General features: G+C 44.9%; 1 protein-coding gene across 1 annotated transcript; it reads left to right on the top strand.

Annotated features, from left to right (window-relative positions):
* The first annotated feature begins 9 nt into the window (after positions 1-9).
* On the top strand, positions 10-19,130 carry elovl4a (ELOVL fatty acid elongase 4a). Its single transcript, XM_064946860.1, has 7 exons — positions 10-305; positions 2,038-2,130; positions 3,332-3,519; positions 3,992-4,072; positions 10,075-10,246; positions 11,695-11,822; positions 15,923-19,130. Exons 2-7 carry the CDS (start codon positions 2,064-2,066, stop codon positions 16,268-16,270), a joined length of 984 nt encoding a protein of 327 aa, XP_064802932.1. The 5' UTR covers positions 10-305; positions 2,038-2,063; the 3' UTR covers positions 16,271-19,130.
* Positions 19,131-23,847: the final 4,717 nt, after the last annotated feature.

The following is a 23,847-nucleotide window of genomic DNA, read 5'->3' as shown; positions in this document are numbered from 1 at the left end:
TGCTGCATTCGACTACAGATCTACGCATGCGCACCATCAAACAGTGTCCGTCATCAGTCCAACGAGTCGCACCGGAGAACCGTTTCCAGCTGCAGTGAAAAGGGTTGCGGTCATTATGTTGCCTCTATTACGGATTTCTCTGTTCCGCCGTTATGTTAACTAGTCTTCTATAGGAACATAACCACGGATATAAAAACATATATATTAGGGTTTTTAGTAGCCGAAACTGTGGATCTGTTAGATTACATGACCTTGTACTGAATGTCGCAATAAAAGGACCGTATATAGCCCAATCTGTCGACACGGTAAGATGACAGGAATCTTCAATCTCATCAAATACTAGTGCGCAGAGCTTCGGTAGATTTGACTTATTTTACTGGATACAATTAGCTAGCTTGCTAGTTTTTCTTTATTTTATGGATCAAATTATAGGATGGGGGAAATGGTCGGTGTATGATCAATGAATAGCACATTGCCGTGTTATCACAGTGACGTGGAGGGCCAGTGGGATATGCTAATCATCTATATAGCCTATTCTACCCTACTCAAATATCCAGACATATATTATTTTGTAATATGCCTATATTTTAATTGGTCATAATGCTTTATTCCCATCAGATTGAATACGGTTTGGGTTCGTGCAGATGCTGCCTGGTTGCGAGTCAGAAGGAGGGGGGGGGGGCGTCATATTTAGGCTTCCGTTCAGAGATCATTAACTCACACGGCGTTATCCACGCGCTCTTGGCCAATATACTATATTATTACTACTCTGCTTGCGCACCGTGCAATGACCTGGTTGGATATAAAACGTGTCGAATGTAACATCTAATTGTAGTTTTGAAGGAAATAGCATCGGACTACAGATTGGATTCCGGTTAACGGGCGGTGCGGACAGTCAGACCGATGGAGTCAAAAAACATGCTCACGGGTTTTGTGCGTCGCTAGAATAGAGGACCATTCAACGTTCACGTCACGGAGCAGAACAGAACAGTGCAGCGCAGTGTCGCCCCCCTACATCCTCTCTCCCCCCGGTGGTCTGTCAGGAACGGATAGATATTGATGGAGGTCTATTTGTTTACTTTACATCAGAATGTGCGGAAGGACTGTAAGATTCAGCTTTTTTTTTAACTTGTGTTGAGAAATGTTGTTGAATAAGAATAGCCTAAATTAAATGGCTTAATTGACTGAATGAAGCCCTGAGTTATTCCAAGAGGCTCTATAGCTCCTATTTCATCCTGGTAATACTGTAGAAGCTGTCAGAGAGGATGACCTCCTCAACAGATTGGGGGGGGGGGCGTCATATTTAGGCTTCCGTTCAGAGATCATTAAATCACACGGCGTTATCCACGCGCTCTAGGGGGGGGGGGGGGCGTGGTAGTGTTCAGTGATAGCTGGATGTTGTTAGACACCTGACGATGTGTTACTGAGCTCTACTGCTGTCTTCTCTCTGTGTCTTTCTGCCAGGGCAACTGTTAGACACCTGAGGGTGTGTTATTGAGCTCTACTGCTGTCTTCTCTCTGTGTCTTTCTGCCAGGGCAACTGTTAGACACCTGAGGGTGTGTTATTGAGCTCTACTGCTGTCTTCTCTCTGTGTCTTTCTGCCAGGGCAACTGTTAGACACCTGAGGATGTGTTATTGAGCTCTACTGCTGTCTTCTCTCTGTGTCTTTCTGCCAGGGCAACTGTTAGACACCTGAGGATGTGTTATTGAGCTCTACTGCTGTTAGACACCTGATGATGTGTTATTGAGCTCTACTGCTGTCTTCTCTCTGTGTCTTTCTGCCAGGGCAACTGTTAGACACCTGAGGATGTGTTATTGAGCTCTACTGCTGTTAGACACCTGAGGATGTGTTATTGAGCTCTACTGCTGTCTTCTCTCTGTGTCTTTCTGCCAGGGTAACTGTTAGACACCTGAGGATGTGTTATTGAGCTCTACTGCTGTCTTCTCTCTGTGTCTTTCTGCCAGGGCAACTGTTAGACACCTGAGGATGTGTTATTGAGCTCTACTGCTGTCTTCTCTCTGTGTCTTTCTGCCAGGGGAACTCAGATACTGGTCTGCAAAGATGGAGCTCACCACACATCTGATAAATGATACCATTAATTTATATAAATGGGCCCTTACCATCGCAGGTAATCCTCACACTCTCCCGTATGTGTGTATATCTGTGTCAGTCAGTGCCAGTGTGTGTCAGTCATTGTCTCTGTGTGTGTGTGTGTCTGTGTCATTCAGTGCCAGTCTGTGTGTGTGTGTGTGTCAGTCATTGTTTGTGTGTGTGTGTGTGTGTGTGTGTGTGTCAGTCATTGTTTGTGTGTGTGTGTCAGTCATTGTTTGTGTGTGTGTGTGTGTCAGTCATTGAGGTTTCATATTGATCTTGATCTTGGTTTGCGAGAATCTCAAACTCAGATGACAAGTCTCTTTCTATACTGAACAGAAATATAAAACGCAACAGGCCACAATTTCAACGATTTTACTGAGTTACAGTTTATAGAAGGAAATCAGTCCCAGCCAATCAGAATGAGTTGTCCCCCAGAAAAGCCCCCCCCAGACGATCCCGCAGGTGAAGAAGACGGATGTGGTGGTCCTGGGTTGGCGTGGTTACACCTGGTCTGCGGTTGTGTGGCTGGTTGAACGTTCTGCCAAATTCTCTAAAACAACGTTGTAGGCGGCTTATGGTAGAGAAATGTACATTCAATTCTCTGGCAACAAACTTGTGGTGGACATTCCTGTAATCAGCATGCCAATTGCACGCTCCTTCAACACTTGAGACATCTGTGTGTCATTGTGTTGGGTGACAAAAAACTGCACATTTCAGAGTGACCTTTTTATTGTCCAACCAGCACAAGGTGCACCTGTGTAAAATATCATGCTGTTTAATCAGCATCCTGATATGCCACACCTGTCTGGTGGATGGATTATCTTGGCAAAGGAGAAATGCTCACTACCAGGGATGTGTACAAATTTGTGCAGAAAATTTGAGATAAATATGTTTTTTTTGTGCGTATGGAACATTTTACATTTACATTTAAGTCATTTAGCAGACGCTCTTATCCAGAGCGACTTACAAATTGGTGAATTCACCTTCTGACATCTAGTGGAACAGCCACTTTACAATAGTGCATCTAAATCATTTAAGGAGGGGGGGGGGGGTGAGAAGGATTACTTTATATTTGGTGACTTTTTTAAAAATTTCAACTCATGAAACATGGAACCAACACTTTACATGTTGCGTTTCTATTTTTGTTCAGTGTAGAGGAAGAAATGTCAGATGTTTTGTATTTCTCACCTTTTATCATGCCAGTAATACTGAGTGTAATTGTACTGTCCACCAAGACAAGCGAGTGGAGAAATGGCCTCTGATGGACAACCCCATCCCAACGTTGGTCATCAGTTCCTCCTACCTGCTGTTCCTGTGGCTGGGGCCCAAGTACATGGAGAACAGAGAACCCTTCCAGCTCAAGAAGACACTCATCTTCTATAACTTCAGCATGGTCATCTTCAACTTCTTCATCTGCAAAGAGGTGGACGCTTCATCTTTCATTTGTCTCATCTCATCTCATCACACGACCCAGAACCAAATACTGTGTGTATTTGCTGGTCTGGCCAGTTTCTCCATTTAATCACTAGAGACTTGAGACTAATTTAAGCTGACTTTCACTGTCCTCCAAGAGTTGTTGAATATTTTATTTCACTTTCACCTTTTTTTTTAGCGTTCATAAAACATTTCAAAGTGTAATTTAGTTGTGTAAGACTACTTAGATTCCCTGTTTCCATTTAGTTGAAATCTGTCTGCTCTTAGTTCCACTCCTCCCCTCTCTCTCTCTCTCTCTCTCTCTCTCTCTCTCTCTCTGTCTCACCTCTCTCTGTCTCTCTCTCTCTCTCTCTCTCTGTCTCTCTCTCTCTCTGTCTCTGTCTGTCTCTCTCTCTGTCTCTCTCTGTCTCTCTCCTCCCCTCTCTCTCAGTAAAGTGTGTGGTGATCTCTTCTATTCTCAGCTCTTCCTGGCGGCTCGGGCGGCCGGCTACAGCTACATCTGCCAGTCTGTTGACTACTCAGACGACCCCAATGAAGTCCGGGTGAGTTCACCCAGAAACGACCCGGGACCTGGGTTCAAGTAGTATTTGAAATAATTTCAAAATCTTTCGTGTGGCTTGATGCAATGGACAGGCATCATATAGAATATTCACAAAATTGCAAACATCCACTCATCTGGCATTATAGACAGGATAAAGCAAACGGTAGTATTTAAACTCAGTCGGACGCCTGTATAATCAGTAGTACAGGTGTGACCAGTAGTACAGGGATGACCAGTAGTACAGGGATGACCAGTAGTACAGGGATGACCAGTAGTACAGGGATGACCAGTAGTACAGTAGTGACCAGTAGTACAGTAGTGACCAGTAGTACAGGTGTGACCAGTAGTACAGGTATGACCAGTAGTACAGGTGTGACCAGTAGTACAGTAGTGACCAGTAGTACAGTGGTGACCAGTAGTACAGGGATGACCAGTAGTACAGTAGTGACCAGTAGTACAGTAGTGACCAGTAGTACAGGTATGACCAGTAGTACAGGTGTGACCAGTAGTACAGTAGTGACCAGTAGTACAGTAGTGACCAGTAGTACAGTGGTGACCAGTAGTACAGGGATGACCAGTAGTACAGTAGTGACCAGTAGTACAGTAGTGACCAGTAGTACAGGTATGACCAGTAGTACAGGTATGACCGGTAGTACAGTAGTGACCAGTAGTACAGTGGTGACCAGTAGTACAGTAGTGACCAGTAGTACAGTAGTGACCCCTAGTACAAGTGTGACCAGTAGTACAGTGTGACAAGTAGTACAGGTGTGACCAGTAGTACAGTAGTGACCAGTAGTACAGTGGTGACCAGTAGTACAGTAGTGACCAGTAGTACAGTGGTGACCAGTAGTACAGGTATGACCAGTAGTACAGTAGTGACCAGTAGTACATGGATGACCAGTAGTACAGGTATGACCAGTAGTACAGTGGTGACCAGTAGTACAGTAGTGACCAGTAGTACAGTGGCGACCAGTAGTACAGTGGTGACCAGTAGTACAGTAGTACAGTGGTGACCAGTAGTACAGTGGTGACCAGTAGTACAGTGGTGACCAGTAGTACAGTAGTGACCAGTAGTACAGTAGTGACCAGTAGTACAGTAGTGACCAGTAGTACAGGTGTGACCAACAGTACAGGTGTGACCAACAGTACAGTAGTGACCAGTAGTACAGGTATGACCAGTAGTACAGGTATGACCAGTAGTACAGGTGTGACCAATAGTACAGTGGTGACCAGTAGTACAGGTGTGACCAGTAGTACAGGTATGACCAGTAGTACAGGTATGACCGGTAGTACAGTAGTGACCAGTAGTACAGGTATGACTGGTAGTACAGTGGTGACCAGTAGTACAGTAGTGACCAGTAGTACAGTAGTGACCCCTAGTACAAGTGTGACCAGTAGTACAGTAGTGACCCCTAGTACAAGTGTGACCAGTAGTACAGTAGTGACCAGTAGTACAGTGGTGACCAGTAGTACAGTAGTGACCAGTAGTACAGTAGTGACCAGTAGTACAGTGGTGACCAGTAGTACAGGTATGACCAGTAGTACAGGTATGACCGGTAGTACAGTAGTGACCAGTAGTACAGGTATGACTGGTAGTACAGTGGTGACCAGTAGTACAGTAGTGACCAGTAGTACAGTAGTGACCCCTAGTACAAGTGTGACCAGTAGTACAGTGTGACAAGTAGTACAGGTGTGACCAGTAGTACAGTAGTGACCAGTAGTACAGTGGTGACCAGTAGTACAGTAGTGACCAGTAGTACAGTAGTGACCAGTAGTACAGTAGTGACCAGTAGTACAGGTGTGACCAACAGTACAGGTATGACCAACAGTACAGTAGTGACCAGTAGTACAGGTATGACCAGTAGTACAGGTATGACCAGTAGTACAGGTGTGACCAATAGTACAGTGGTGACCAGTAGTACAGGTGTGACCAGTAGTACAGGTGTGACCAGTAATACAGGTGTGACCAGTAGTACAGGTGTGACCAGTAGTACAGGTGTGACCAGTAGTACAGTAGTGACCAGTAGTACAGTAGTGACCAGTAGTACAGGTATGACTGGTAGTACAGGTATGACCGGTAGTACAGTAGTGACCAGTAGTACAGGTATGACTGGTAGTACAGTGGTGACCAGTAGTACAGTAGTGACCAGTAGTACAGTAGTGACCAGTAGTACAGTAGTGACCCCTAGTACAAGTGTGACCAGTAGTACAGTGTGACCAGTAGTACAGGTGTGACCAGTAGTACAGTAGTGACCAGTAGTACAGGTGTGACCAGTAGTACAGTGGTGACCAGTAGTACAGTAGTGACCAGTAGTACAGTGGTGACCAGTAGTACAGGTATGACCAGTAGTACAGTAGTGACCAGTAGTACATGGATGACCAGTAGTACAGGTATGACCAGTAGTACAGTGGTGACCAGTAGTACAGTAGTGACCAGTAGTACAGTGGCGACCAGTAGTACAGTGGTGACCAGTAGTACAGTAGTACAGTGGTGACCAGTAGTACAGTGGTGACCAGTAGTACAGTGGTGACCAGTAGTACAGTAGTGACCAGTAGTACAGTAGTGACCAGTAGTACAGTAGTGACCAATAGTACAGGTGTGACCAACAGTACAGGTGTGACCAACAGTACAGTAGTGACCAGTAGTACAGGTATGACCAGTAGTACAGGTATGACCAGTAGTACAGGTGTGACCAATAGTACAGTGGTGACCAGTAGTACAGGTGTGACCAGTAGTACAGGTGTGACCAGTTGTACAGGTGTGACCAGTAGTACAGGTGTGACCAGTAATACAGGTGTGACCAGTAGTACAGGTGTGACCAGTAGTACAGGTATGACCAGTAGTACAGGTGTGACCAGTAGTACAGTAGTGACCAGTAGTACAGGTATGACCCCTAGTACAAGTGTGACAAGTAGTACAGTAGTGACCAGTAGTACAGGGATGACCAGTAGTACAGTAGTGACCAGTAGTACAGGTATGACCCCTAGTACAAGTGTGACCAGTAGTACAGTAGTGACCAGTAGTACAGGTATGACCCCTATTACAAGTGTGACCAGTAGTACAGTAGTGACCAGTAGTACAGGTATGACCCCTAGTACAAGTGTGACCAGTAGTACAGTAGTGACCAGTAGTACAGGTATGACCCCTAGTACAAGTGTGACCAGTAGTACAGTAGTGACCAGTAGTACAGTAGTGACCAGTAGTACAGTAGTGACCAGTAGTACAGGTGTGACCAGTAGTACAGGTGTGACCAGTAGTACAGGTATGACCAGTAGTACAGTAGTGACCAGTAGTACATGGATGACCAGTAGTACAGGTATGACCAGTAGTACAGTGGTGACCAGTAGTACAGTAGTGACCAGTAGTACAGTGGTGACCAGTAGTACAGTGGTGACCAGTAGTACAGTAGTACAGTGGTGACCAGTAGTACAGTGGTGACCAGTAGTACAGTGGTGACCAGTAGTACAGTAGTGACAAGTAGTACAGGTGTGACCAGTAGTACAGGTGTGACCAGTAGTACAGTAGTGACCAGTAGTACAGGTGTGACCAGTAGTACAGGTGTGACCAGTAGTACAGTAGTGACCAGTAGTACAGGTATGACCCCTAGTACAAGTGTGACCAGTAGTACAGTAGTGACCAGTAGTACAGGGATGACCAGTAGTACAGTAGTGACCAGTAGTACAGGTATGACCCCTAGTACAAGTGTGACCAGTAGTACAGTTGTGACCAGTAGTACAGGTATGACCAGTAGTACAGTAGTGACCAGTAGTACAGTTGTGACCAGTAGTACAGTAGTGACCAGTAGTACAGTAATGACCAGTAGTACAGGTATGACCGGTAGTACAGGTGTGACCAGTAGTACAGTGGTGACCCCTAGTACAGTAGTGACCAGTAGTACAGTAGTGACCAGTAGTACAGTAGTGACCAGTAGTACAGTGGTGACCAGTAGTACAGTAGTGACCAGTAGTGCAGTAGTGACCAGTAGTACAGTAGTGACCCCTAGTACAGTAGTGACCAGTAGTACAGTAGTGACCAGTAGTACAGTAGTGACCAGTAGTACAGTAGTGACCAGTAGTACAGGTATGACCGGTAGTACAGGTATGACCGGTAGTACAGTAGTGACCAGTAGTACAGGTATGACCAGTAGTACAGGTATGACCAGTAGTACAGTAGTGACCAGTAGTACAGGTATGACCAGTAGTACAGGTATGACCAGTAGTACAGGTATGCCCAATAGTACAGTGTGACCAGTAGTACAGGTGTGACCAGTAGTACAGGTGTGACCAGTAGTACAGAAGTGACCAGTAGTACAGTGGTGACCAGTAGTACAGGTATGACCAGTAGTACAGTAGTTACCAGTAGTACAGGTATGACCAGTAGTACAGGTATGACCAGTAGTACAGTAGTGACCAGTAGTACAGGTATGACCAGTAGTACAGGTATGACCAGTAGTACAGTAGTGACCAGTAGTACAGGTATGACCAGTAGTACAGGTATGACCAGTAGTACAGGTATGCCCAATAGTACAGTGTGACCAGTAGTACAGGTGTGACCAGTAGTACAGGTGTGACCAGTAGTACAGAAGTGACCAGTAGTACAGTGGTGACCAGTAGTACAGGTATGACCAGTAGTACAGTAGTTACCAGTAGTACAGGTATGCCCAATAGTACAGTGATGACCAGTAGTACAGGTATGACCAGTAGTACAGGTATGCCCAATAGTACAGTGATGACCAGTAGTACAGGTATGACCAGTAGTACAGGTATGCCCAATAGTACAGTGATGACCAGTAGTACAGGTATGACCGGTAATACAGGTGTGACCAGTAGTACAGGTATGCCCAATAGTACAGTGATGACCAGTAGTACAGGTATGACCAGTAGTACAAGTGTGACCAATAGTACAGGTATGACCGGTAACTGGGAGATGCTGGCTGGCCTTGATCCTTGCAGCGACTGGGATCATGAAATTAGACACCAGCTCTCTCTTTCCCTCACCTCTGGGAGACGTTCAGAAACACGATCAGGCTTTTATCCATCTGATCAAACCCTCCTATCAGACAGACGGGGCCAGCAGGGGGGGGGGGGGGTCAGTTTTACCTAGCTACTTCTCCATGACGTTTACACCAGGCAGCATGCCACGTCCATACAGATGATCCATTATATTAACCAGATACTCAAATGGCCGCTCTAACAATGACAATAAATGTCTTCAACAAAAAATGGAAGGCCGTCGGAAGGAGGCAAGATCAAGAGGGACCGATCTAGCCAATGAGAGGGCAGATATACGTGTGAACTACAGGAATAGAGTGTTCTATTCGACCAATCAAGTGGGACCGATCTAGCCAATGAGAGGGCAGATATACGTGTGAACTACAGGAATAGAGTGTTCTATTCGACCAATCAAGCCTCATGTATCAAATAAGCCATTACAGTTTTTGGTGAGGGACCCCCCCCTCAACACAAATGAAACGTTGAGTAAAACAATAATAAATAAACCCCACCTGCTAGAGGAGACACATTTTGGGCCCAGTTTATCCCTTCCGCTTCGCCTCTTCCTCTCTTCCTCTCTGTCGTCAGCGACCATTTTGTGTCCAATTGTTGGTGATGATGAAAGGTCAAAGGCCAGGGATCATATCAGGCTATAGTCTGGTCGACAGATTCTAGCAGCCGCATAAAAACTCCCCCCTCCCCCCTTAAGTTATGAAATACATTTACATTACATTTACATTTAAGTCATTTGGCAGACGCTCTTATCCAGAGCGACTTACAAATTGGTGAATTCACCTTCTGACATCCAGTGGAACAGCCACTTTACAATAGTGCATCTAAATCATTTAGGGGGGGGGGGGTGAGAAGGATTACTTTATCCTATCCTAGGTATTCCTTAAAGAGGTGGGGTTTCAGGTGTCTCCGGAAGAAATATAACCTGTCTGGAGATAATTGTCCAAATCTTCCTGGATGATACTAATGTCCCCGCCCCCCGCCCCGCCCCCTTCACAGATAGCAGCAGCGTTGTGGTGGTATTTCGTCTCTAAAGGAGTCGAGTACCTGGACACGGTGTTCTTCATCCTGAGGAAGAAGTTTAACCAGGTCAGCTTCCTACACGTCTACCACCACTGCTCCATGTTCACCCTCTGGTGGATCGGCATCAAGTGGGTCGCTGGCGGACAGTGTGAGTATCCCCTCTAATCGTCTGTTTTACTTAACCCTGCAACTTCCTTTGGGTCGTTGGAGGACAGTGTGAGTATCCCCTCTACTCGTTTGTTTTACTTAACCCAGCAACTTCCTTTGGGTCGCTGGCGGACAGTGTGAGTATCCCCTCTACTCGTCTGTTTTACTTAACCCAGCAACTTCCTTTGGGTCGCAGGCGGGCAGTGTGAGTATCCCCTCTACTCGTCTGTTTTACTTAACCAGCAACTTCCTTTGGGTCGCTGGAGGACAGTGTGAGTATCCCCTCTACTCGTCTGTTTAGAAAAATACTTAACCAGCAACTTCCTTTGGGTCGCAGGCGGGCAGTGTGAGTATCCCCTCTACTTGTCTGTTTTACTTAACCCTGCAACTTCCTTTGGGTCGTTGGAGGACAGTGTGAGTATCCCCTCTACTTGTCTGTTTTACTTAACCCTGTAACTTCCTTTGGGTCGTTGGAGGACAGTGTGAGTATCCCCTCTACTCGTTTGTTTTACTTAACCCAGCAACTTCCTTTGGGTCGCAGGCGGGCAGTGTGAGTATCCCCTCTACTCATCTGTTTTACTTAACCAGCAACTTCCTTTGGGTCGCTGGCGGACAGTGTGAGTATACCCTCTACTTATATGTTTTTTAAAATACTTAACCAGCAACTTCCTTTGGGTCGCTGGCGGACAGTGTGAGTATCCCCTCTACTCGTCTGTTTTACTTAACCCAGTAACTTCCTTTGGGTCGCTGGCGGACAGTGTGAGTATACCCTCTACTTATATGTTTTTTTAAATACTTAACCAGCAACTTCCTTTGGGTCGCTGGCGGACAGTGTGAGTATCCCCTCTACTCGTCTGTTTTATTTAACCCAGTAACTTCCTTTGGGTCGCTGGCGGACAGTGTGAGTATCCCCTCTACTCGTCTGTTTTACTTAACCAGCAACTTCCTTTGGGTCGTTGGAGGACAGTGTGAGTATCCCCTCTACTCGTCTGTTTTACTTAACCCAGCAACTTCCTTTGGGTCGCTGGCGGACAGTGTGAGTATCCCCTCTACTCGTCTGTTTTACTTAACCCAGCAACTTCCTTTGGGTCGCTGGCGGACAGTGTGAGTATCCCCTCTACTTATCTGTTTTTTAAAATACTTAACCCAGCAACTTCCTTTGGGTCGCTGGCGGACAGTGTGAGTATCCCCTCTACTCGTCTGTTTTACTTAACCCAGCAACTTCCTTTGGGTCGCTGGCGGACAGTGTGAGTATCCCCTCTACTCGTCTGTTTTACTTAACCAGCAACTTCCTTTTTAGAAAAAATGAATCTCTTCTTCTACGTTGAACTGTTTCCCAATGCAGTAACGTGTTACGTTCCCTTTTATTAGAAATTCCTGCGTTATTGGTAATTTGGTAACGGACCTCATCACATTATCTGATGGGTTCCCCTTCTCCCTCCTTTGCAGCATTCTTTGGTGCACACATGAACGCAGCCATCCATGTCCTGATGTATCTGTACTATGGGCTGGCCTCCTTTGGACCCAAGATCCAGAAGTACCTGTGGTGGAAGAAGTACCTGACTGTCATCCAGATGGTAAGAGATCCCGTTTACAGTAACTTGATTCTGATGGATTTACAGTAAAGTCTGTCTAACTTGATTCAGATGGATTTACAGTAAAGTCAGTCTAACTCGATTCAGATGGATTTACAGTAAAGTTAGTCTAACTTGATTCAGATGGATTTACAGTAAAGTCAGTCTAACTTGATTCAGATGGATTTACAGTAAAGTCAGTCTAACTTGATTCTGATGGATTTACAGTAAAGTCAGTCTAACTTGATTGAGATGGATTTACAGTAAAGTCAGTCTAACTTGATTCTGATGGATTTACAGTAAAGTCAGTAACTTGATTCTGATGGATTTACAGTAAAGTCAGTAACTTGATTCTGATGGATTTACAGTAAAGTCAGTCTAACTTGATTCTGATGGATTTACAGTAAAGTCAGTCTAACTTGATTCAGATGGATTTACAGTAAGGTCAGTCTAACTTGATTCAGATGGATTTACAGTAAGGTCAGTCTAACTTGATTCAGATGGATTTACAGTAAAGTCAGTCTAACTTGATTCAGATGGATTTACAGTAAAGTCAGTCTAACTTGATTCTGATGGATTTACAGTAAAGTCAGTCATGGCATTATGTCATATCATAACTACTGGGTTGCTGGACTATTCAGTTAGTGAACCTCGAAGGCAGAAGCTGTTCATCTTCTCTACCTGGAGAGATCATGAAAACCAGCTGATCATCTTCTCTAACTGGAGAGATCATGAAAACCAGCTGGTCATCTTCTCTACCTGGAGAGATCATGTAGTACAGCTGGGTCATCTTCTCTACCTGGAGAGATCATGAATACCAGCTGGTCATCTTCTCTACCAGGAGAGATCATGAAAACCAGCTGGTCATCTTCTCTACCTGGAGGGATCATGAAAACCAGCTGCTCATCTTCTCTACCTGGAGAGATCATGAAAACCAGCTGCTCATCTTCTCTACCTGGAGAGATCATGAAAACCAGCTGTTCATCTTCTCTACCTGGAGAGATCATGAACACCAGCTGGTCATCTTCTCTACCTGGAGAGATCATGAAAACCAGCTGGTCATCTTCTCTACCAGGAGAGATCATGAAAACCAGCTGGTCATCTTCTCTACCAGGAGAGATCATGAAAACCAGCTGGTCATCTTCTCTACCAGGAGAGATCATGAAAACCAGCTGGTCATCTTCTCTACCTGGAGAGATCATGAACACCAGCTGCTCATCTTCTCTACCTGGAGAGATCATGAACACCAGCTGGTCATATTCTCTACCTGGAGAGATCATGAACACCAGCTGGTCATCTTCTCTACCAGGAGAGATCATGAAAACCAGCTGGTCATCTTCTCTACCTGGAGAGATCATGAAAACCAGCTGGTCATCTTCTCTACCTGGAGAGATCATGAACACCAGCTGGTCATATTCTCTACCTGGAGAGATCATGAAAACCAGCTGCTCATCTTCTCTACCTGGAGAGATCATGAACACCAGCTGCTCATCTTCTCTACCTGGAGAGATCATGAACACCAGCTGGTCATCTTCTCTACCTGGAGAGATCATGAAAACCAGCTGGTCATCTTCTCTACCTGGAGAGATCATGAAAACCAGCTGGTCATCTTCTCTACCTGGAGAGTTCATGAAAACCAGAAAGGTTGTGTTTCACCTTCTTCCCTCAGATAGCCTTCTACATGTCCACAGTTGAATAGCCCTGTTGTCCTGTCCAGAGCATTCGAGAAGATATCAGACCACTTATTCCACATTTTGTTACGTTACAACGTTTTTTCCCCGACTCATCAATCTATTCACAATATCTCATGATGACAAAGCAAAAACAGGTTTTTAGACATTTTTGCAAATGTATATTTTTTTTTAACGGAAATTTGGTACACCTGTATTTGGGGGAGTTTCTCCCATTCTTCTCTGCAGATCCTCTCAAGCTCTGTCAGGTTGGATGGGGAGCGTCGCTGCACAGCTATTTTCAGGTCTCTCCATAGATGTTCGATTGGATTCAAGTCCGGGCTCTGGTTGGGCCACTCAAGGACATTCAGAGACTTGTCTCGAAGCCACTCCTGCATTGTCTTGGCTGTTAGGGACATTGTCCTGTTGGAAGGTGAACCTTCACCCCAGTCTGTGGTCCTGAGTGCTCTGGACCAGGTTTTCATCAAGGATCTCTCTGTACTTTGCTCCGTTCATCTCGATCCTGACTAGTCTCCCAGTCCCTGCTGCTGAAAACCATCCCCACATCATGATGCTGCCACCACCATGTCACCACTGTAGGGATAGTGACAGGTTCGCTCCAGACGTGACACTTAGCATTCAGGCCAAGGAGTTCAATCTTGGTTTCATCAGACCAGAGAATCTTGTTTCTCATAGTCTGAGAGTCCTTTAGGTGCCTTTTAGCAAACTCCAAGTGGGCTGTCATGTGCCTTTTACTGAGGAGTGGTTTTCCACCTGGCCACTCTACCATAAAGGCCTGATTGGTGGACTGCTGTAGAGATTGTTGACCTTCTGGATGCTTCTCCCATCTCCATAGAGGAACTAGGGAGCTCTGTCAGAGTGACCATCGGGTTCTTGGTCACTTCCCTGACTAAGACTCGCCGGGTGGCCAGTTCTAGGAAGAGTCTTGGCGGTTCCAAACATCTTCCATTTAAGAATGATGGAGGCCATTGTGTCCTTGGGGACCTTCAATGCTGCAGAACTGTTTTGGTCCCCTTCCCCAGATCTGTGCCTCAACACAATCCTGTCTCTGAGCTCTACGGACAATTCCTTCAACCTCATGACTTGGTTTTTGCTCTGACATGCACTGTCAACTGTGAGACCTTATATAGACAGGTGTGTGCCATCCCAAATCATGTCCAATCAATTTAATTTTCCACAGGTGGACTCCCAATCAAGTTGTAGAAGTATCTCAAGGATGATCAATGGAAACAGGATGCACCTGAGCTCAATGTTGAGTCTCATAGCAAAGGGTCTGAATACTTACAGTACATCACAAAGGGATCGGAGACTGGGCCGCAGGGCAGTTTCACTTAGGGGGTGAACTCACTTTTGTTGCCAGCAGGTTTAGACATTAATGGCTGTGTGTTGAATTATTTTGAGGGGACAACAAATGTACACTGTTATACAAGCTGTACACTCACTACTTTACATTGTAGCAAAGTGTCCTTTCTTCAGTGTTGTCACATGAAAAGATATACTCAAATATTTACAAAAAATGTGAGGGGCTGTGCTCACTTTTGTCATATACTGTATGTCACTATGGGGTATTGTGTGTAGATTGATAAGGAAAATGTTTTTTTATTTAATCCATTTTAGAATAAGGCTGTAACGTAACAAAATGTAGAAGAGTCAAAGGGCCTGAATTCTTTCTGAATGCACTGTACCTCTGCACACCGTCACGTCTCTGCATTAATGGACAGTCTGGGGTTTCATGGCCTAACAGAATACATGGACACCTGTTCTACTTTTATCAATGGAAACAGGACTCCTTAACCTGTTTTCACTTTGTCATTGTGGGGTATTGTGATGTCATTGTGGGCTATTGTGATGTCATTGTGGGGTATTGTGATGTCATTGTGGGGTATTGTGATGGCATTGTGGGGTATTGTGATGGCATTGTGGGGTATTGTGATGTCATTGTGGGGTATTGTGATGTCATTGTGGGGTATTGTGATGTCATTGTGGGGTATTGTGATGTCATTGTGGGCTATTGTGATGTCATTGTGGGGTATTGTGATGTCATTGTGGGGTATTGTGATGTCATTGTGGGGTATTGTGATGTCATTGTGGGGTATTGTGATGTCATTGTGGGGTATTGTGATGTCATTGTGGGGTATTGTGATGTCATTGTGGGGTATTGTGATGTCATTGTGGGGTATTGTGATGTCATTGTGGGGTATTGTGATGTCATTGTGGGGTATTGTGATGTCATTGTGGGGTATTGTGATGTCATTGTGGGGTATTGTTTGAGGATATGTTATTTAATCCATTCTAGAATAAGGCTGTAACGTAACGAAATGTGTTAAAAGTCGAGGGGTCTGAATGCTTTTCCCCGAAGGCCCTGTAACATAATAAGGTTTGAACTGATCCCACCCTCCGTCTCTACCTCAGGTCCAGTTCCATGTTACCATCGGCCACACTGCTCTGTCCCTCTACATGGACTGTGAGTTTCCCCACTGGATGCACTATGCCCTTATCTGCTACGCCCTCACCTTCATCGCCCTGTTCGGTAACTTCTACTACCAGACGTACCGCCGCACGCCACGCCAACCCAGGGAGCCCAAGGCCGCCAAGGCTCTGTCTAACAACGGGGTCTCCAACGGGCTGTCCAAGGGACTGGGGAACGGAGCGGTGGGGGTGGTGGTGGTGGGGGGCAAGGTGGAGGCAAAGGAGAGGTCATCAGGGGTGGACAACGGGAATGGACGGAGAAAGAGGAAGGGGAGGGCCAAGAGGGATTAGACAGAGGGGTGTAGGGCTGAAGGAGGCTGGCACTAACAGGCCTTGCTGTTTGATCTTATTGTACCTCCCACATAGCACCCTATTCCCTATACAGCAACATGACTTGTAGGTGAAGGTGTGGTAAGAGGCTGGAGTCTATTCCATTTCAATTCAGTCAATCTAATGACATTCAAAATTTCCAATTTTCCTCATTGGCTTTGATTGGGGAAAATTTGAATGTCAGTTAACTTTCGGCGTTCGGCTGAATTGAAAGGGAAATAACCCCAACCCTGGTAAGAGGTTGCGACGTGTCCAAGTTGACCGTCATTACAACTAATCCAACGTTCAGTAGTTTCTGGTCTGGAAAACAACAACATCAACATGTTCTCTCTCTGTACTGCAGTGTTGAGGTTTGTAGCTAGCTAAGCGACTGGTTTGTAACTAGCTAAGCGACTGGTTTGTAACTAGCTAAGCGACTGGTTTGTAACTAGCTAACCCCCTAGTTTGTAGCTAGCTGATTCACTGGTTTGTAGCTAGATAACTCACTGGTTTGTAGCTAGCTAACCCCCTGGTTTGTAGCTAGCTAACCCCCTGGTTTGTAGCTAGCTGATTTATTGCTTTGTAGCTAGCTAACTCACTGGTTTGTAGCTAGCTGATTTAATGGTGTTAGCTGATTCGCTGGTGTTTAGCTAACTAACCCACTGCTTTGTAGCTAGCGAACTTGTTGATTCACTAGTTTGTAGCTATCTGATTCACTGGTGTATAGCTAGCCGATTTCCTGGTTTGTGGCTAGCTAACCCATTGGTTTGTGGCTAGCTAACCCACTGGGGTGTAGCTAGCTAACTCACTGGGGTGTAGCTAGCTAACCCACTGGTTTGTAGCTAGCTGATTCACTGGTTTGTAGCTAGCTAACCCACTGGTAACAGTTACACTGCTATCTAGAGACAGGAACACACCACACACACACACGTAGTTTAAACATTCAATGTGTGCATATGCCTTTTAAAGAATATGACTTACTCATACTGTCATTTTTGTCCTTTGTCCAGATTTGATTCATATTATGTGAGGTAGGCCATTGACTTCTTCAGCCCACTCACACTGTAGCCATAAGCAGAGAGAGAGATAGAGATCGGTCAGTTTACATGCCCCGTAAATGTTGTAATGGTTCATTTTTTTATCAATAAGACAGACTCAGCTGTTGGCAATCCTAGCCACACATTGAGATTGCATAAAAAAAAAATGGAGCTCTTGAAATGCAAGCTAAGCTTTATCCAATTACAACTTGGCCAGTTAGACTTGTTTACTGTACATGCTAATAAAAAGCATCACTCATTATTATTAGAAGTGACATTCAGTTAGAAACAGTGGAATCTAGAAGTGACATTCGGTTAGAGACAATGGAATCTAGAAGAGACATTAGGTTAGAGACAATGGAATCTAGAAGCGACATTAGGTTAGAGACAATGGAATCTAGAAGCGACATTCGGTTAGAGACAATGGAATCTAGAAGCGACATTCGGTTAGAGACAATGGAATCTAGAAGAGACAGTGGAATCTAGAAGCGACATTAGGTTAGAGACAATGGAATCTAGAAGCGACATTAGGTTAGAGACAATGGAATCTAGAAGCAACATTCGGTTAGAGACCGTGGAATCTAGAAGAGACATTAGGTTAGAGACAATGGAATCTAGAAGAGACAGTGGAATCTAGAAGCGACATTAGGTTAGAGACAATGGAATCTAGAAGCGACATTAGGTTAGAGACAATGGAATCTAGAAGCGACATTAGGTTAGAGACAGTGGAATCTAGAAGCGACATTCGGTTAGAGACAATGGAATCTAGAAGCGACATTCGGTTAGAGACAATGGAATCTAGAAGCGACATTCGGTTAGAGACCGTGGAATCTAGAAGCGACATTCGGTTAGAGACAATGGAATCTAGAAGCAACATTCGGTTAGAGACAATGGAATCTAGAAGCGACATTCGGTTAGAGACAATGGAATCTAGAAGAGACAGTGGAATCTAGAAGAGACATTAGGTTAGAGACAATGAAATCTAGAAGCGACATTCAGTTAGAGACCGTGGAATCTAGAAGCGACATTCGGTTAGAGACAATGGAATCTAGAAGCGACATTCGGTTAGAGGCAGTGGAATTTTGTCCGAAATGTTTTCTTGTTTTTTTATTTCACTGTTCTGTCCTGGTTGCCTCCACATACAATATCACTAGTTGTCTTACTCAGTGAACGGGGAGCTGTTGAGCAGAGCCAAGTAGACGTACAGTAACTGTGAAGACGCTGCTATGGAATTTCAGGGCAAATCAAACAACTAGTCAACTGGGAGACACTGTTTTATCAACCAATCAAATCGAATGATCGATTGCTGGATTGATTTGATTCGCTGTTTAGGCAATATCAGCTGGTCAATGTGTTTAGTTAGTGTACTGTATATACTGCTACTGAAGGACCGTGTGCTCTACCTAACCGTGACACGTGTAGTGTACAACACGACACAGTCTACTCTAGAGCAGCAAATTCAACCATGGTATCACGCCATGTAATAAGATGTTATTTCTTGTTTTTTTATTGATTTTATTGATCCTGTCTTAAATATAAATAGATTTTTTTTTCTTCTTCTTCTGAATGGCAAAGTGCTTGTCTGTGTTTTAGTGTTCTTGGAAACTTTTTTTATTTGTATATGATTGCGTGTTGTATATATTAAACGCTGTGTGATTTTTGTACATTTGTGCTTTTTTTGGGGGGGGGCGGAAAAGTTCCCAACTGAATGATGAGCAGATATTTCTCTTGCACGTTCTTTTCAAAATGATCATGACTTGTTTCAAAACTCATAGATACAAATAAACAGAATGCCTGTACATACAGTATGTGTTGTCTCTCCTTCAGCCATTTTAACAGATATTGTGTGTCTGCGATCACTTCATTATTGTTGTTTAATTGATTACTGCTCGGGGGACAGGAATGGAGGGCGTAAATCATCACTGCTCTCTGGACCGAGGTCATGTTGAGGCTTGGTCATTCTGAGTAGAGTGCCTTGTCATTCTTCCAAGTGAACACCAGAGGGCGTAGTGGTCATTCTGAGTAGAGTGCCTTGTCATTCTTCCAAGTGAACACCAGAGGGCGTAGTGGTCATGAGAACAGAACAATGTTTTAAAGTCTTCAGCTCGAGAGAAGAATGGGGTTTACACTCCAGAGACTTGTCAATATCTAACCTGTATGTCCACCATGTTTCTATCTCCTATCTAGTCCAGTCCAGTATCTAACCTGTATGTTCACCATGGTTCTATCTCCTATCTAGTCCAGTCCAGTCCAGTATCTAACCTGTATGTCCACCATGTTTCTATCTCCTATCTGATCCAGTCCAGTATCTAACCTGTATGTTCACCATGTTTCTATCTCCTATCTAGTACAGTCCAGTATGTAACCTGTATGTCCACCATGTTTCTATCTCCTATCTAGTCCAGTCCAGTATCTAACCTGTGTAGAGCAGTGACCAGTCAGGGGTTAGTCCTAATTGTATAACATTTGGGTAAAAATCTAAGTGTATTGGTCACATACACATATTTAGCAGATGTTATTGCGGGTTTAGCGAAAAATTTCTTGTGAATCTGAGGAGATGTTGACACTGCAGTCAGTGAGGAAATAGAAGAGTGTTCCAAATGACAGCCTATTCCCTACATAGTGCCCTACTTTTGACCAGAGCCCAACGGGTGCTTCTAGGGAATAGGGTCCCATTGGGGATGCAGCCTAGCTGTTTAATAGACGTGTGGTCCAGGAGGTCACCTACTCCTTTATGTCACTGATCAGGGGCCCCAAGGACCAATCAGCATCCTTCTTCCTCAGCCCCACGCCTCCTTCACGGAGACAAAGGTTTCCATGGTAACCGTACACTGGCCCGTGGTTCTAAATTAAACTGAGCATGCCTCTCACACCTCCCTACCACACGCACACGCACACGCACATACACATACACACAACCCTCTTCTGTAATCCGTGAGGGCCCCCCACACAGAGGGGATGTGTGTGTGTGTGTGTGTGTGTGTGTGTGTGTGTGTGTGTGTGTGTGTGTGTGTGTGTGTGTGTGTGTGTGTGTGTGTGTGTGTGTGTGTGTGTGGTCATGCACTACTAGACAGAGTTTATGGGTGGGTGTTTGTATTGCCAGAGAAGGAGATGAAGGTTCTTTGTTATTCTGTTACCCAGAACAATAATACTTTTATAACTCAATACAGGAAATCTGTCATTTTAACAAGCATCTCCCCTTCAGGCTCCAACATTTCCTCACTGACTGTCGTTTCAACATCTCCTCAGATACAGAGAGAAGATTCCCTGGCCTCACATTAATCTGTGTTCCTTCCTCAGACTATTTAGGCACGTAGAAACGTCTCTTTAATTTATTTATTTTTTACTAATTTAAGTCTCAAATAACTGTCCTAGCCCCTGTTATTGGATGGTCCAGAGGACTAATTAAGGAGAATTTCTATGCCTCCATAGTCCCCTCGGCCCCCTTTGTCTCCTCCCTCACACAAGGAGGAGGGGCCTCCTTCAGGGCCAGGCTAGAGCAGACAGGTGTTCATCTATATGCCTGCCTGATATTCTCAGGGAGAGGAGAGCAGAGCAGTAGAGACCCAGTAATAAGTCATATACATACAGTTGCTTTTTGATTTATCTCTCAGAAAATCGGATTAAATTGGATCAATGTAAACGTAAGTATTCTTGTGCCGCTTCTCCTTAGCCTCCAGGATGTCCTATTACGAAGCAGTAGTTCTAGAATCTGTAGCTCCTCCTACCCCACAGCGGTTGCCAGAACACGCCCCCTGCTCGTTAAGAACCCAGCATCGGCTGCTCCCTTTGGTCCTCGTCAGCTGTCATTCAACCCTATTGGTGTCTGGGCCCCATTCACGCTACACAAACCATGAATAAACATGAAGGATGCAGTCTCAGATGACTCTTCAGATTTCCAACAATGCAAGCAGCCTGGATGACTCTGGGCATGAGGTCATTGTGCTGGTGTTGGGGAAGGAGGAGGGGGAGGTTGACGGAGAGGAGAGGAGGGGGAGGTTGACAGAGAGGGGAGGAGGGGGAGGTTGACAGAGAGGGGAGGAGGGGGAGGTTGACAGAGAGGGGAGGAGGGGAAGGTTGACAGAGAGGGGAGGAGGGGGAGGATGACAGAGAGGGGAGGAGGGGGAGGTTGACAGAGAGGGGAGGTTGACAGAGAGGGGAGGAGGGGGAGGTTGACAGAGGGGAGGAGGGGAAGGTTGACAGAGAGGAGGGGGGGGTTGACAGAGGGGAGGGGGAGGTTGACAGAGAGGGGAGGAGGGGAAGGTTGACAGACAGGGGAGGAGGGGAAGGTTGACAGAGAGGGGAAGAGGGGGAGATTGACAGAGAGGGGAGGAGGGGGGAGGAGGGGGAGGTTGACAGAGAGGGGAGGAGAGGGAGGTTGACAGAGAGGGGAGGAGGGGGGAGAAGGGGGAGGTTGACAGAGTGGGGAGGAGAGGGAGGTTGACACACCGCAGGGTGAAACAAGGTGATGGTATTATTTTTGGGGATGTGAGTTAATCAAGGCCTCTCTGTCTCTGTATCTCCAGTGGCGGACCTACGATTACGCTGTCAAGGGCTGCTCAGCTCATCGCTGATAAGTGTGTGAATTGGACCATGTCCTGTCCTGCTAAGCACTCCAAATGTAACAAGTACTTTTGGGTGTCAGGGAAAATGTACGGAGTAAAAAATACATTATTTTCTTTACAAATGTAGTGAAATAAAAGATGTCAAAAATATAAATAGTTGAGTACAGATACGCCAAAGTAGTTACTACTTAAAAGGGACAGGCGAGAATCGTGAGATTCGGTGTTTAATTGAAGTTTTACGGTAATTGAACTGTAAAAATGTATTACCTTGAAATGTGCCATAAACACAACCAGTCATGACGATTTCATCTGATTGTCAAACAAATCACTTCAAAAAGAAGGTTACCTTCGCATGTTCTTCCCCAAATACTGTTTCCTCATTAACCTGGGCACAGTGGCCAGGCAACCCCCCCCCCCCCCCCCCCCCAAAACCCCCCAGTAGTGTACTTCAGTAAAAATACTATAAAGTACTACTTAATAGCCGGGCAACGTCACACATTTCAGCAAATAAAAGCCTGATTCAAATATACTCTGACTCTAAATGAATTGTTTATGAGGTTACCATGCATTACCATTAATTGTTTACCAGATTACCATGCATTACCATTAATTGTTTACCAGGTTACCATGCAGTACCATTAATTGTTTACCAGGTTACCATGCAGTACCATTAATTGTTTACCAGATTACCATGCATTACCATTAATTGTTTACCAGGTTACCATGCAGTACCATTAATTGTTTACCAGGTTACCATGCAGTACCATTAATTGTTTACCAGGTTACCATGCAGTACCATTAATTGTTTACCAGGTTACCATGCATTACCATTAATTGTTTACCAGGTTACCATGCATTACCATTAATTCTTTATGAGGTTACCATGCAGTACCATTAATTGTTTACCAGGTTACCATGCATTACCATTAATTCTTTATGAGGTTACCATGCATTACCATTAATTATTTTTGAGGTTTAATGTTTGATTTGATAGATTTAATAATTCAGTAATGACTCAAACAATTGATGGCAATCATCCATTTTATCACCAGTAAGAAACTGCTAGCCATTGACTGCTAACAGCTGAAAATTGCTAGCCATTGGCTGCTGACAGCTGAGAACTGCCAGCCATTGGCTGCTAACAGCTGAGAACTGCTAGCCATTGACTGCTAACAGCTGAGAACTGCTAGCCATTGGCTGCTAACAGCTGAGAACTGCTAGCCATTGGCTGCTAACAGCTGAGAACTACTAGCCATTGGCTGCTAACAGCTGAGAACTGCTAGCAAACTGGCAAGCACAAAAACTGGGAGTACAGACCCCTAGAAATCGTCTGATCGCCCTCTAGTGGCGAAAGTAAGAACTGACAAATGCACAGTCAAAGAGGAGAATAGTTGTTATGTGAAGGAAAAGTTTAAAAGAAATCTAAACAGAGGCATACTAAGTCAAAAGATCTGTGACACAGTGTGTAAACGATAACACTTTAGTGCAGGAAATGAAGAAATATATTAATGCTGGAAGTGAATGCTGGAATTAAACAATTAACTACTTAAATGAGCAAAGTTAATAGACGCCTGGCTCAGACAGAAGCCTGTCTCTAATAAGTGCCTGTTGTGTTCGGTGATTTAAAAATTCCTGGGCAATTAATTGAAGTTTTACGGTACGTCTTTACTGTAAAACCCATTATAGGGGGGCCCTTAGACTGCCCTCTGTCTGGGGCCTCCAAATCAATACGTCTGCCTCTGTCTCTGTGTGTGTGTGTGTGTGTGTGTGTGTGTGTGTGTGTGTGTGTGTGTGTGTGTGTGTGTGTGTGTGTGTGTGTGTGTGTGTGTGTGTGTGTGTGTGTTTCGCCCTCTCTGTCTTTGATGTCCTCCCGTGCTGATACAGCTGTCCTTCAGCCCGCAGTTACGCAATACCTCAGGATCAGACTAGAGTTACACAATACCTCAGGATCAGACTA

This window comes from Oncorhynchus masou, chromosome 29, assembly GCF_036934945.1.
Source record: "Oncorhynchus masou masou isolate Uvic2021 chromosome 29, UVic_Omas_1.1, whole genome shotgun sequence".
Taxonomy (NCBI): domain Eukaryota; kingdom Metazoa; phylum Chordata; class Actinopteri; order Salmoniformes; family Salmonidae; genus Oncorhynchus; species Oncorhynchus masou.
The sequence above is the reverse complement of the archived record's forward strand: the minus strand, read 5'-3'. Positions and strand labels throughout refer to the sequence as shown.